The sequence below is a fragment of the Lissotriton helveticus genome, chromosome 4_1 (genome assembly GCF_964261635.1).
Source record: "Lissotriton helveticus chromosome 4_1, aLisHel1.1, whole genome shotgun sequence".
In the NCBI taxonomy this organism is placed as follows: domain Eukaryota; kingdom Metazoa; phylum Chordata; class Amphibia; order Caudata; family Salamandridae; genus Lissotriton; species Lissotriton helveticus.
The window spans coordinates 1478432503-1478446995 of record NC_136063.1 but is presented as its reverse complement, the minus strand read 5'-3'; the positions used below and the strand labels follow the sequence as shown (position 1 = coordinate 1478446995).

Here is a 14493-nt window from a genome sequence, read left to right as displayed (position 1 = left end):
CCACTACTGGGAGTGTCATTGCTGAAGGTGTCACTCCTGAGTGTGTCACTGTGGCGTGAAAGAGAGTAAACAACCCCGTACTGGTCACTGTGTTCTATTTGTATGCTGATGCTTGTTTAAACCCGAGAGGCACACTTGACACGTATTATAATGTCCAAACTACGCACAATTCGTACTGTAGTGTACACACCACGCACACACTTGACACGTAATGTAATGTACAAACTACGCACAATCCGTCACACTCAGTCTTGTGAATGAAAGGCAGGTACCGTTGAATAAATAAACACTAATCGTGTCTCCGAAGTCCGCGCTCGGTATTACTCACAGTGAGGACTCTAGAACTCTCCTTTCAGAAACTTTTGCTAAGCTCGAAACTGCATTAAAGTTTTGCGAGATTTGGCTCCCCTAACCCACAGCTCTTACCTTCATTAGGTACGCCTTCTTTGTTGTGTACCGTTCCCATTGTACCCTTCACACTTTGTAGCACACAGTGTAGACAAGGGTATTCATAGACTAGTGTAGACACTTTCTAAACAAAAGGGGTCATACGTGGTACAGCGATGTGGCAAACCTTCTGCAAGGGTTAACTGGTCACCTCCCAGTTGACGATTGCTGCATTCGGGCGTTAAACTGGTACTAATGAGGTGCGGCTTTGCTCATACACTATTAGTAGTTGTTAAACTGACAAAAAACTGAAATATTACTGCTACAAATTGTGCCACATTATTTTATATATATTCGACTTTTCTTGCCGCATAATTATGTCAACCCTTTTCTTCACTGCCACTTAATTCTAGTGGCTGTGCTAGAGTGCTTTATAGTGTTTAATTAGCTGGTGTAAGAAATACCTCATGGGCAGATATTTCTATTGTTCTGGTGTCAATCTGGCACTTACCAGATGTGGCAACAACACCTTGTCACAGCCTGGAGTGCTGGTCCATTGGCAGAACCCCCAACTGAAGTCAGAATAAACAGTATACATGAGTGGTAGGTCATTATATCCAAATAAGTTTTTCCGCCCCTATAGATTTTGTTTCCAACTATCGCCACCATGTACTGCTAGTAAGGGAAGCCTCCGTGGTGGTTCTTTCTGGCTTATCTGTACGTCACAGAAATTTTCACCATTCAGAAAAAAATAAATCTAAAGGGAAAGTTGAAAGAAGATAAGGGAGACAGCAGCTCAAGTATTTAGGATTAACAAGTCAGGATTCATGGTGTTACAATTCGCATGAAGCACACAACAGGAAGCAGCTACGGATAGGTCACATTATAGTACTTGGTGTCATGTGACATAGAGCGCCACCCTCTGACACAAATGTCACCTGATAAGAAATGTAAACCCTTCTCCCCACCATAATAACAAAAAGATACAACCAGGCCTGGACTGGCCCAAAAGCAGCAGCAAATGCTGCTCAGTGTGCACATTCACCCTCCTGCCAATAACAAGGATTACTGCCTTCACTATTGAAAAACATAGTCAATAGGTCTCGCCTTTGGACCCTTATAAGTATTTAGTTATGCAGCACAATATCCTTGGTTCAACAACATCAATCGTTGCATGGCTAAACACTTATAAGGTCCCGAAGGCGAGACCTATTGGCTATGCCAATGCTTGTTTTAACTAGCTGTAATCAATCTTGTTGACCATAGTAATATCTCTAATCGGAGTCAGATCAGTGGCGGTCAGTGACACAGTTAATGCTAGCATGTGAGCTAAGTGAATCATGTCTTACATCTGCTACAGCATCTGTTCAGGAACAGGGTACAATACAAGACTAAAAAACTGAAAAGTTTCAATGGATACATTTTCCTAGGCACAAGGCACAGAATGTCTAGTTTTCTTTTTCTTAGGCCAAGCATATTTGGAACTTGTACAACATTATTGGACAGAGAAGCGAGCTGTAGACAAGTGTAGACTTGTATAGAAGTGTAAAAATTGACTATTTTCATATGCCATTTTTTCACTTTAAACTGAGTGTGATATTATCTGCAATGATAGCTACAACAAATATGCATTAGTCACTATGTAATTTCTGCAAATGTATTTTCTCAAAGCAATGGAGTTCTTCAAAATTGTATACTAGTAAAACAAAAGTCTTTCTGTTTAGGAATAAAGGATCAACACAGGTATTCTGACTTACTTCTTCATCTACATTGTCTTGACTGGATCTTTCCTCTTCAGTTCTTTGCGATGACACCTCCATTGCCTGTATAATTGTAAACAGAACAGTGACCGAAAGCCGGAAAGTAACTTCAGATATAGAATACAGAATGTTGCTAGGTCACACAATGGTGACATTCAGATCAAAAGAGAAGCATAAGTGGGTCAAAGAATACTGGAACATTTGTTTGCACTCCAAGTAACCCAACCAACCCACATGAAGGAAAACTGCTCAGTAAACAATGCACAGCATGTGAATCTAGAAAAGATTCACGATGCAAAACAAAATAGTTACATACCAGTAGTAGTAGTTTTGCAGCTTGAAGTATTTTCTGGATTCACATGGGACCCACCTATCTCTACCAGTAGAGATGTATTTACAAACTCAACTCAAGAGTATACTACCATCCAGAAGAAGAAAAAATAATCTGAAGATGGTGATTACATTGAAGGATTTCCTGGGCATACATCTGAGGTCACACAAGGAGAGGTTTAAACCCAAATGGTTGAGGACGCCTACGGAAAAAAAGAGACTTCAAGGAGACTTTTCCAGACTCAACCACTATGACGATGACAGAGTAATGCTCAGCATGTGAATCCAGGAAACATTCACGCTGTAAAACTCCATTTCCGTTGTAAGGATCTTCCTTCGCAATACTAGCCTTACTTTAATTAGTACTAATCTGAGAATATAGTCATATGCATAAACGCTAGTGTTCATATGATATACACTGCCAGAAGAAATCAAAGCGAAAACAACAAAAAAAGATTATCATCCAATTCGTACATAGACACCAACTTTATCCTTTAGCTCCCTCCTACCCTGAAAAACAAGCAACTCACACCAGGCAAACTTTCATCTCAGACCAAACACTCACTGGCACTCACTCCCATCACAAACCCTCAGGTGTAAACTCCTGCATCTCATCCTTCTCTGAACTCTCCTCAGCTATCCTCTTCCACTGTTCACCACCCTTGGCACTACCATCTCAAAATCCCGCCTAAATTCTTGGACATAAATATTCCCTTCATTATATACTGTAGTTCTTGAGTGAGTTCAAGATGCCTTTGCAATCATCCATATCTCACAAAGCCATCACTCTGACATCAATAAAGCAACCTATTCTTTACCATCACCACTCCAATTATGGATCAGTCCCTCTTATCCTGAACCTCAGGCCTAAGTCTTAAAACAGAAACAATAAGGTAAATCAACACCACCTAAATATTACAGTCTCTGTCTTGAACTGCTCGCCTTGGTCCTTGCTCAAATCCCACAATTTTCAACTATCCCAAATTCTATTATCACTCCATCAAACCATACAGTGCTCATTCCTGGCAAAAAACTCAAACGAATGGCACTTCAAAGACTATCACTATCTTTTGTATTATATGGCTAAAACACCTCCGGTCCTCACAGTCTACCCTCTCACAACCTATCGAGGCACCTACCTTCTGTTTTTTTCCCCATCATGTATCTTTATCACCGAAATCATTAAACACACTGGTGTCCTTGAACTTAACTCCTATCTCGTCTATCAAGTTGTTTTGAACTAATTATGGTATACTTGAGAACAACTGGAGTCATGTGTTCTAGTCCTTGCTGCTAATAAAAATTGTTCATCTGAAAAAACCCTACCTAGGCTCTGTAACTGGACCCAACATTTTTCACTCCTGCTTCAAGACGGCAGCACCAGTGTTAGAAATGGGGTTTCTAGTTGGTAGTGGATGGCACCCTGTCCGAGTAGGGACCCTCTTTCTAGTTAGGGTAAGGGAGCCACACAGCTAAAATAACCCCTATTCACCCTCTTAGTAGCCTGGCACGAGCAGTCAGGCTTATCTCAGAGGCAACGTGTAAAGTATTTGTACACTCACACACACACACAAAAATATACCAAATTAAACAAGTAGAACAAGCAAAAGAGGCAATACATAACCATATGTATATAAAAATTATACATCACAGTTTATTCAAAACAAATACAATAAAGACAGTAATAACCAATATGGTTCATACTCATCAAATCATTACACAATAAAAACATTAAAATATTTGCATAACAAATAAAGGGATAGATACAGATAAAAGGAAAAGTGAATTCCTATTCATACATTGGAAACCTTTCGTTGGGGCGCAGTATACGTTGCTCGCTTTGTATCCGAAGAACTAGCGAGTGGTGACCATTACGGCGCCTATATATGTTCTATACTGACTCCGAGGCATCTGCCCCGCTGTGATTTTTCCGCTTGCACAACATATCATAATATGATTTTAACTTGTAACTCGATCGGCTGTGGTGATTTTCTATGACCCGATAAAACTCTGGGTTTCTTTGGACGAGCATTTTGGGTAGGAGGTGCCCCACCATATAAGTGTTTTTCGTCGTACATAAGAAACGCCAGATTCGCTTTTCAGGAGCCCATGAAGCATGCCCTAGATGATGAAGTTATGAAGTTTTTTATTGCCATTATCTGATGACAGAGTTTGTGTGGATTACAGCACTTTTAAAGATTTTATGGGATGGTTGTATTGTTTTCCTGAAGAAGGTGTTGGCTTTTCCATAAGTGCACACCGAAACGCGTCGATGCTCAAATATAAGGAAAAATACTCAAAGCACTGAGACAATAATTTTGATGCAAAGCTAAATTGATCTCGTTTGTGTATCTCCTTGTTTATGAATAGGAATTAACTTTTCCTTTTATCTGTATCTATCCCTTTATTTGTTATGCAAATATTTTAATGTTTTTATTGTGTAATGATTTGATGAGTATGAACCCTATTGGTTATTACTGTCTTTATTGTATTTGTTTTGAATAAACTGTGAAGTATAATTTTTATATATATATGGTTTTTGCATTGCCTCTTTTGCTTGTTCTACTTGTTTAATTTGGTATATTTTTGTCTCCTAGTTTGATATCATTATGTTACATGTATATGTGTGAGTGAATGCCTTAGTAATCTGCCCAAAGGGAATCGCCTTTACTGACTTGGTCTTGCTGGTACCCCATCCCTTTGGTTAGTGGGTCCTTCTCTTTTATTAGAGATATGGTGTTACCCACCTGTGGCTGACATCAGTGGTGGAAAAGTAGAGCAGAGGAAGCTTCAGCTGCTAGGAGTGATGCACTGCTGGAGGCCTGGAATCGAGACGGGCAAGCTTGCTCATTGACACCTGGCTACCCAAGCTAGGTGGAAAAGGAGAGAATGGAACATGCCGAGATGCCTCCAAAGAAGTAAAAAGCGAAGGATGCGAGGGAAGAGTGAAAGTTTTCATGCTCAAATCCCCAGCCAGAAAAGACAAGTAAGGGTGATGCAATTGCACTACTCCAAGGGGAGATACAACAGACCTATGCTGAATCCTTGATTATGGACAAACTTAAGGAATTGCAAGTCACCAAAAACAGAATCGAATCCAAAGTTTCTGGATCACCTGACTAGTTGAAAAAGTGAACGATAGGCACAGAACCAAGGTTTGCATCTATGGAAACATTAGCACTCAACCTTGAGGAGGGAGCCAAGAAGAATCAGAAATTTGAGGATGCAAACTAATCGAAGGTGGAAATGCAGGGGATTGTAGCTAACGCACAGAGGTCAAGATCCTGGGTGGTCCTACACTGACAGGCTCTGGCGATCTGTAAAAAAAAAATTAAGGGCTTTAAAAAAGCAAGTAATCGAAGACGACATTGGTACTGTGGTAAGAGCTTGAAAAAGCGGGAGATAGTCACCGAGCGGTACAGAAAAAAGAAATCTGATTTTGAAAGTCTCAAAGGTGCATGTAATTTGTAGCAAAAGTCAGATGACCCTGATGAGATGGGAATATCTGAAAGTAATTAAGAAGGGTCGAATTTCCATGGGAGTGTCAGATTCCCTGTGGCTTCCTGCTTAGCTCCAGGTTGAGGATGGATGGAAAACATTTGTGTTCTCTCAACTAGAGGCAGCTAAGGAATTCCTAGCTGCAAAATGGAGAAAAGGATGCAGTGTTCTTGAGAATGATCACTGTGTTTCACCCCTTCATACCATGAGGACTGATTTGCTAAAACTGTAGTTGTTATTGTGCTTTGCTGACACAGCAACATGATAGGGATAGGTTCTGTGTACTGAGCATTTTTAAGTGCTTTGAGTGTAGAAAAAACAAAAATGGAAATGTGCTAATATGCTCTTGCGGATGCTTTTAAATGTGGTTTGTGGATCCAGTGCCAAGTCTTTTGGACACACCGTGAGCATTTATGCAAATATACAGATTTAAGCAAAATATTGCTGATGGCTCACTTAAATGGTGCACCATGATGGCAGCAATTAAATAATGCATTTTTGTGAGAAAATGCCCTCTTTCTGCATGGTTGCCCCCACTTTTTGCTGAACTGCTGATGTGCTTTGACTGAGTGTGCCCTGGGCTCCTGCCAATCAGGTCCCCAGGGACTATGTTCTTTCCCTAAAACTGCATTGGAAACCAAACCTAATTGGCACACTCTGACCTCTGTGCCTGGTAAATGGTACCACAGGTACCCAGGGCACTGTGGCCAGGGAAGGCCTCCTGTGTGCCATGCCTACCACCCACTGCCCTGGCATAGATCAGTCACCCCTCTAGCTGGGTGCACTATACCAGTGGTGAGGGTACAGGTGCATGAGCTATGTACCCCTACAGTGTCTAAGTCAATTCTTAGACATTGTAAGTGTAGTGCTGCCATTAAGAGTATATGTGGAGTAGTGTGGCTCACTGGTTAGAGGCGGCAGACCCGAGAGCAGAGGACGGCCCGGGACCAGGGTTCGATTCCCGACGCGGCAGGTTTCTGGACCAGGGTCAGCGGACTCGATAATTCTCTCGCCTCGGTGCCCACTCTGATCAGCGATCACACTCGGCAACACTGGGCACTAGCTTGCCTCATCTTCACTAACGGCCCCACCAGACCGCCGGGGATGCCTGGTCTCACCCTGGAGATACCCATTAAGGGACCATCTCTCAGGGAAGCCAGGAAGGGTTTCGCAGCGGTCGAAGCGCGGAGGTACCCCTTCGGGAGTGATTCCAGCGCTATATAAGCACATAATTAATTAATTAATTAATATGGCGCTGGGAGTTTTTCATTACGAACTCCACCGTACTATAATGGCTGCACTGAAAACTGAGAAGTTTGGTATCAAACCTCTCAGCAACTTAAACCCACACTAATGCCAGTGTGGGATTTAATGAAAACGAATAGTTTTCTTACCTGTCTGTGTAGTTTTGCAGCTTGAAGATCTTTCTGGATTCACTATGCTGTGCATTATTCCGCGGTCTTGTGGTTGGGTCCGGATTCGCAGTCTTTTCTTTGTTTTTTGTTTTTTTGTAGCCCAGGTGGGCGTCGGCGTCACACCTGCTTGGGTGCATTTCCGGTGACGTCGGCATGCTTCCTGCGGAAGCTCCCACTCTTGGGCGCCATCTTCGGGTTCTTTTTTTCCGTGTTTCTTTCGTTTCCGAAGTAATGGCAATGTTCTATTTAGGTGATATTTTACCGCTTTGTACTTTTAAAAGTCCTTTTTTCTCTCCTTTTTTTTGTTTTATTAACCACCTCTTCTCTCTCCAGCCTCATCTTTCTGGCGGAGGTGGGTGGGTTCGCTAGTGAATCCAGAAAGATCTTCAAGCTGCAAAACTACACCGACAGGTAAGAAAACTATTAGTTTTGCAGCGTGAATCTTTCTGGATTCACTATGCTGTGCATAGATTTTGTAGCGGTTTCTTATTTCTGTGGCGGCTGGGTGGAAGATGAGCGTTGGTTATTGAATATGTGCTGGAGCACCTTTTGTCCGACTAGTGCTTCCTTGTTCATCTGTATATCCACACAGTAGTGCTTCGTGAGCGTGTGCACCGAAGCCCATGTTGCCGCCAGGCATATGTCTTGTATGGGTGTGTTAGCCAGGAAGGCTATTGTAGCACCCTTTTTCCTAGTGGAGTGGGCACGTGTCCCCTCTGCTAGCTCGTCCTGCACATTTGTGGCAGAGTTGAATTGTTTGTGCGATCCATCGTGCAATAGTCTCTTTGGTTACTGCCTTGCCCATGAAACTGTTGGCGAATGACACAAAGAACTGTTTTGTTTTCCTGTGTCCCTTCGTCCTCTCAATGTAGTGCATGACTGCCCTTCTGGCGTCCAGGGTGTGCAGAGCTCGCTCTGCGCTAGTGGTTGGTTTTTGGAAAACACTCGGTATCTGTATAGACTGGTTGATGTGGAATTTGGACACCACCTTCGGCATGAAGTGTGGGTCAGTCCTCATCACAACCCTATCATTGTGTATTTGTATGTAGGGTTCTTGTAGCGTCAGCGCCTGAAGCTCGCTTACTCTGCGTAAGGACGTTATTGCAACCAGGAAAGCTGTTTTCATAGTTAGCATCTTTAGGGAGGCCTTGTGAAGTGGTTGAAAGGGCTCTTTCATGAGTTCCGTTAGGACTATGTTCAAGTTCCATGCAGGTGGCGGCACCCGCTTTGGTGGTGCGATCCTCTTCGCTCCTTCCAGGAATCTTTTCACCACCTGTGATGTGAAGAAACTCCTGCACGTTTCTCCCCTTGTGTAGGCGACCATCGCTGCCAAGTGAACTCTTAACGAGGATGAGCTAAGGTTCTTCTCCAGCAAGTGCGTCAGGTACTTTAGCACTGTGGAGTCCTTCTTCATTTTAATCTGAAGTCCTTCTTTTCTGCACCACATTGTGAATCTTTTCCATTTCGCAACATAGCACTTCCGAGTGCTGGGCCTTCGTGCCTCCCGAAGGATCCTCAGGGTGCTTTCTGGCAGTCTCAAATGTGCGAACTCTATGTCCTCAGGAGCCACGCTACTAGGCTCAGGCTCTCTGGCTCTGGGTGTAGCACCTCTCCGTTCTGCATGGAGAGTAGGTCTTTCCTCTTGCCGAATCTGTGGGGTGCACACTGTGTCATCTCCATGATCTGCGAGTACCATGTCTGTCTGGCCCACTGTGGCGCGACCAGTATCAGGGTCATGTTGCTCGCTCTGCACTTGCTCAGCACTCTGTGCATCAGTGGTATCGGGGGAAAAGCGTAAGCAAATGTCCTTGACCAATCTATCCATAGGGCATTCCCCAGGGACCCCTCCTCGGGCTGTCTGGATGCGAAGTTTTGGCATTTTGTATTCCGGCGTGTGGCAAACAGGTCCACTGATGGTAATCCCCATCTGTCGAACAGCCACCTTGTCTCTTGAGCATTGAGCTCCCACTCGTGGGATGCCGATGTCTGTCTGCTGAGCCAGTCTGCCTATATGTTGTCCTTCCCTGGTAGGTGTATGGCTAGCAGGTCTATCTTGAGAGGGATGGCCCATCTCCATATCTCCTGCGCCAGCGTTGAAAGCGGGGCTGACTGTGTGCCACCCTGCTTGTTGATGTAGAACATCGCGGTGGTGTTGTCTGTTTGTAGCAACAGCTTGTGCTTGTACAGTCTTGTTTGGAAAGCTTTCAGTGCAAGGAAGATTGTCTTCAATTCTAGGTAATTGATGTGCTTTGTCGCATCTGCTGGCGTCCACAGTACCCTCACCTTGAGCTCCTCCATGTGAGCGCCCCATCCCTTCAGGGATGCGTCTGTGGTGATGGTCACTGTTGGCGTTGGGGGCGTTAGAGGCTTTCCCCTTGTTATGTTCTCCATGGTCCACCATGTCATCTCCTTCTGCACCGCGTGCGTTACAACCACTAGATCCTCCCAACTGCCTGTAGCTTGTGACCATTGCTCCTGCAGCCATTCTTGAATGGGTCTCATGTGGAGACGTACATTTGGTACCAGGTGGATGCATGATGCCATCATCCCCATGATCTTGCTCGCAGTCCTCACTGTCCGAGCTTGTCCCTTCCGGTAGAGGCGAGTTTCCTTCACCAGCGCCCTCGCCCTCTTCTCGCTGGGGAACACCTTGCCCTGTAAGGTGTTGATCTGTGCCCCCAGGAAGATCATCACTTGTTCCGGCTCCATTGATGATTTCTTCCAATGGATGGAGAACCCCAGGCTTATGAGCGTGCTCGTCACTGTATGTGCGTGCTGCTTGCATTTCTGGTATGAGTTTGCTTTCACCAGCCAGTCGTCCAGGTAGGGGTATACGTGTATTCCCTGCCTTCGTAGGTGCGCTGCGACTGCTGCGAGGCACTTTGTGAAGACCCTTGGTGCCGATTTTAGCCCGAAGGCTAGTGTCGTGAACTGGTAGTGGCTTTCTCCGATGGTGAACCTGAGCATATGCTTGTGCTTTCTGTTCATTGGGATGTGCAGGTAGGCGTCCTTGAGGTCTATCGTGACCATGAAGTCCCCGATCTGCAGTTGCGGGAGCACCTCTTGCAGGGAGGTCATTTTGAATTTTTGCGTTCTTATGAATTTGTTCAGGAACCTTAGGTCCAGAATGGGTCTCATTGTCTCGTCTACTTTTGGTACCAGGAAGTACGTTGAGTATATTCCTTTGTTTCTTTCCTTGAAGGGTACCCGCTCTATGGCCTGCTTCTGCAGGAGTTCTTTTGCTTCTTCCTGAAGACGCTCTAGCTGTTTGCTTGCGAGTGGTTTTCTTTTTGGTTTTCTGCTTGTTGGCCTCCCCTCCAACTCTATGCAGTATCCGAACTGGATGATGTTGAGGATCCACTTGTCTGATGTGATTTCTCTCCATTCTTGGAGGTAAAATCTTAATCTTCCTCCCACTGGTGTTATGTGGTCGTATATGTCTAGCTTGTCTTGACCCCTCTGTACGTGCTGCCCCCTAGGATCTTTTCTGTGGGCGGGCACACAGAGTTTTTTGAAGTCACTTAGAGGCGGGCTGCTGTCCCCCTCTTCTATTCTGTCCACGTCCATTTCCTCTCCCTAGAAAGGACTGGCCTCTTTGTTGGTACTGCCAGGACTGCTTCTGCTGACCCTGCTGAGCCTGCGAGTCTGCCTGGTGCGTTTGTTGGAAAGCCTGGTGTGATGTACCTGGCTGGTTTCCACCTCTCCCGCCAGGCCTCCGTGACGGGGTGCCCCTTTTGTTGCCTCTGAACTGCAATGCTCCCATGGACCTTGCTGTTTCGTTATCCTTTTTTAGTTGACTCAGCTTTTCATCAACTGTTGTTCCGAAAAGCGTATCGCCGTTGAACGGTGTGTTCAGGATGCTGTGTTGCACCTCGGGTTTGAAAGCTGAAATCCTGAGCCAGGCGTGTCTTCTTTCAGTGACACCCATCATCATGAGCCTGCTGGAGGTGTCTGCTCCATCCAGGGCCGTCTTGAGGCAAGAATTTGCCGCGTTCTTCCCTTTTTCAACCAGTTTTTCGGCCTTCTGCCTGGCATCCTGGGGCAGGTCCTTCACCAACTGCCCCAGCTCCTTCATGATCTGGTACATGTGCCTGTTTATCAGGGCGTTGGAATTAGCCATGCGCCAGTGGGTCGCGGCATTCCGTTTGATCCTTCTGCCCACCAGATCCATCCTCTTGCTCTCCTTATCCGGTGGTGGTCCAGAAGTAGTGGGCACGTTAGCCCTCTTTCTTGCTGTGGCCGTGATAATGGAGTCTGCGGAGACCGTGCCCTGAATGTAGGGTGGGTCCTTTGAGGAATGCTTGTATTTCTTCTCTGTTCTGGGAGTTACAGCCTTGCATGTTGCGGGTTCCCTGAATGCTTCCTTCCCCTGAGCCAAGACGCTGTCGAACATTGGTAGGTACTGGCTCCTTGTTTGTGTGGGGAGCAATGTCTCTAGAAGGAAGTCTGCTTTCTGCTTCTCTTCGTCGAGCTGGAGTTTGAAAGCTGCTGCGGCAGACTTTATCACCGAGTTGTAGGCCCCGATGTCGTCCGGCGGCGAGGGTCTCGAGGGATATGTGTCGACCGCCTCCTCTGGGCTGTCGGTGTCGACATCTAGGTAATCCACCTCCTGTAAGTCAGAGGGGGCCGACTCGGCGTCCGTCCTGCTGTCCTCTTCCTCCCCATAGTTGTAACTATAGTAGGGACTCTCGTCATCTTCCTGGTCGTCGACCACCTCGACGTCCGGGTCTTGTTCCTCGGCGACCTCGTCTTCCTCCTTGACCACCTCCACCACTGGTGGCTTGGTCTTGTGTGGAATCGTGAAGGTTTTCATCTTTGCGTCGATTTCTTTCTTCCGCTGCAAGATGTTTTCCATTTCGGCCTCGAGGCGCCTTCTCTTTTTCTCCATCTCGGCTGCGTGTTCCGCGTCGGATGGTTCAGCCGCTCTTTTCGGCGGTTGGCCTTTTCGGTGCCGGAGGCTTCGATGCCGAACCGGGTTTCGGGTCTCTGGTCGGCGTCGGTGCTTTAGGGTCCTTCTCCCTCGGCGTCGATCGATCCTTTTCGGGGACGATTTTCGACGACTTTTGCTGTTCAACAGCTCTCGGCGCCGGGGACTCCTTCTCAGAGGGTCCGCTGGGCCTGTGAGTACTCGCGGGCGCCAGGTGTTTTGGCGCCGGCGCTTTCGGGGCCTTGCCCTCGTTTTTTTGAGACTCAGAGTCTCTCGGGTTCTTGGGGGCCGGAGGACATCCCCAGCTCGTAGAGGGATGGAGTCGGGGCCTTCCCCTGCAGGGTGGCGTGCGCTACCCTCTGTCTCTCTCTCACACGAAGGGTCTTTGGGGTGAAGGCAGAGCAGGCGTTGCAGTCCTCGCTTCCGTGATTTACCGGTAGGCAAAGGTTGCAAACCGGGTGCTGGTCCTTCTGCGCGTACTTGTGGTGGCAGTTACGGCAGGACTTGAACGGCGTGTTGTCCATCATCGAGCGCTCAGGGCCTCCCTGGTCGCGTGTTCGTCGACGTTCGTCGAAGAACTCGATGAATTCTCCTTCTCCTTTGCTGGTTCTTGGTCGATGAAGTCTCCTGGAGTCTTCAGATGATTTTTCTTTCCAATTTCTGTATTTTCCTTCTTCTTTCTCCAAAAATGTCTGGAGCCCAAACGGGAGCGATCCAGACCCGACCGCGGAAAAAAAGAATCCGAAGATGGCGCCCAAGAGTGGGAGCTTCCGCAGGAAGCATGCCGACGTCACCGGAAATGCACCCAAGGAGGTGTGACGCCGACGCCCACCTGGGCTACAAAAAACAAAATAAAAACAAAGAAAAGACTACGAATCCGGACCCAACCACAAGACCGTGGAATAATGCACAGCATAGTGAATCCAGAAAGATTCACGCTGCAAAAATGCACACAGAGGGCATCTTAGAGATGCCCCCTGAAAAACGACCTACCACTAGTGTCCAGGCTGAGTGGCTGCTTTCAGATGCCACCAACAGACATGTTTCTGGACCCATGGGTCAAGAGCCTGCTGCTCTCGTGGGTCTGAAACAATGCACATCCTGGGACGCGGTGCCAAGCTTCTTCCCTCAGGATGGGCAGGGAGCACAAAGGGGAAGCTTCAAAGGCTTGACACCTTTGTGAGCTTCCCCGGGCCTTTTGCAGCTTCCAGCAACTGGTCACCACCGGTTTTGAACTCCACTTTGGGCGGGTGAACCGGAGGGAAAACCAAGTGAGGAAGGGAGGTGTTCCCACCTCTGCCAACCCCACCCATCAGGCCCAGCACCACAAGGAGGTCTCCCTGGCGATCCTGACCCGAGATCCGGTGATCCCTGACCTGCTTCCAGCCGACGCCTGCAGCCTCAAACCGGAAGGTCCCCCCAACCACGACCAGGAGCTGGTAAGAAGACCCAACCCTAAATGACACGCCTGCACCTGACGCCCCACGGCCTTGGGTGGCCCAATCGACGGTGTCTAACCAACCCCCAGCATCCCAACTTACCTCTCCAAGTGGTGGTCGCACCCAGAAGACCTTTGTCCCCGAGCCTGCAGTGTGTTTCTAAACCAGAGACTTCCCATTGAAAGCTACAGGGCGCCCGACGCCAAAACAGCACTCTGAATCTGGCCGTCCCAGTGCCGCTGAGGGTGCACCTTTTGTGCTGACTTGAACCCACATTTGCCCTGAGCTTAAGTCCAAGAGCTTTGCTCCCACAACCTTGTGGCCTGCTCGTAATCAGCCACCAACCAGAGGTCCCCTTTCTCCCACTGGATAACATTGGGCCGTGGCACTCTACACGCGGCCGCCCTAGTGCCGCTGAGGGTGTACCAAGAGTGCATTCTTGACCCTGGGGGACCCCTGAGTCTACCACAGAATACCAACTCCCACAACCAAATACTTACCTTTGAACCAATAACCCTATTTTCCTCCATAGGATAACACTGACTGTTTTTCTGTGAAAGTGTCTAATTTATTTTGTGCTTATATATGCAATGCTTAAAACAAGATATGTCTGTAGAGCAGCGATGTAGTACAGTGACTTGTGAAAATAACAAACATTAATCCAAAGAATAAATAAATAAAATGCATTATTGCAAAAGGAAGCCCGTCTATAATTAATTGCTCCAAACCGAGAGCAG

The 14493-nt window shown here is 46.9% G+C and overlaps 1 protein-coding gene across 1 annotated transcript in view; it reads right to left on the bottom strand.

The window, feature by feature from the left end:
- RIOK1 (RIO kinase 1) overlaps positions 1-14493 on the bottom strand; it is a 249371-nt gene that overhangs the window by 64380 nt on the left and 170498 nt on the right. The window contains exon 13 of the mRNA XM_078688069.1: positions 2145-2210. Within this exon, the coding sequence (XP_078544195.1) occupies positions 2145-2210 (66 nt within the window). The remainder of the gene's footprint in view (positions 1-2144; positions 2211-14493) is intronic.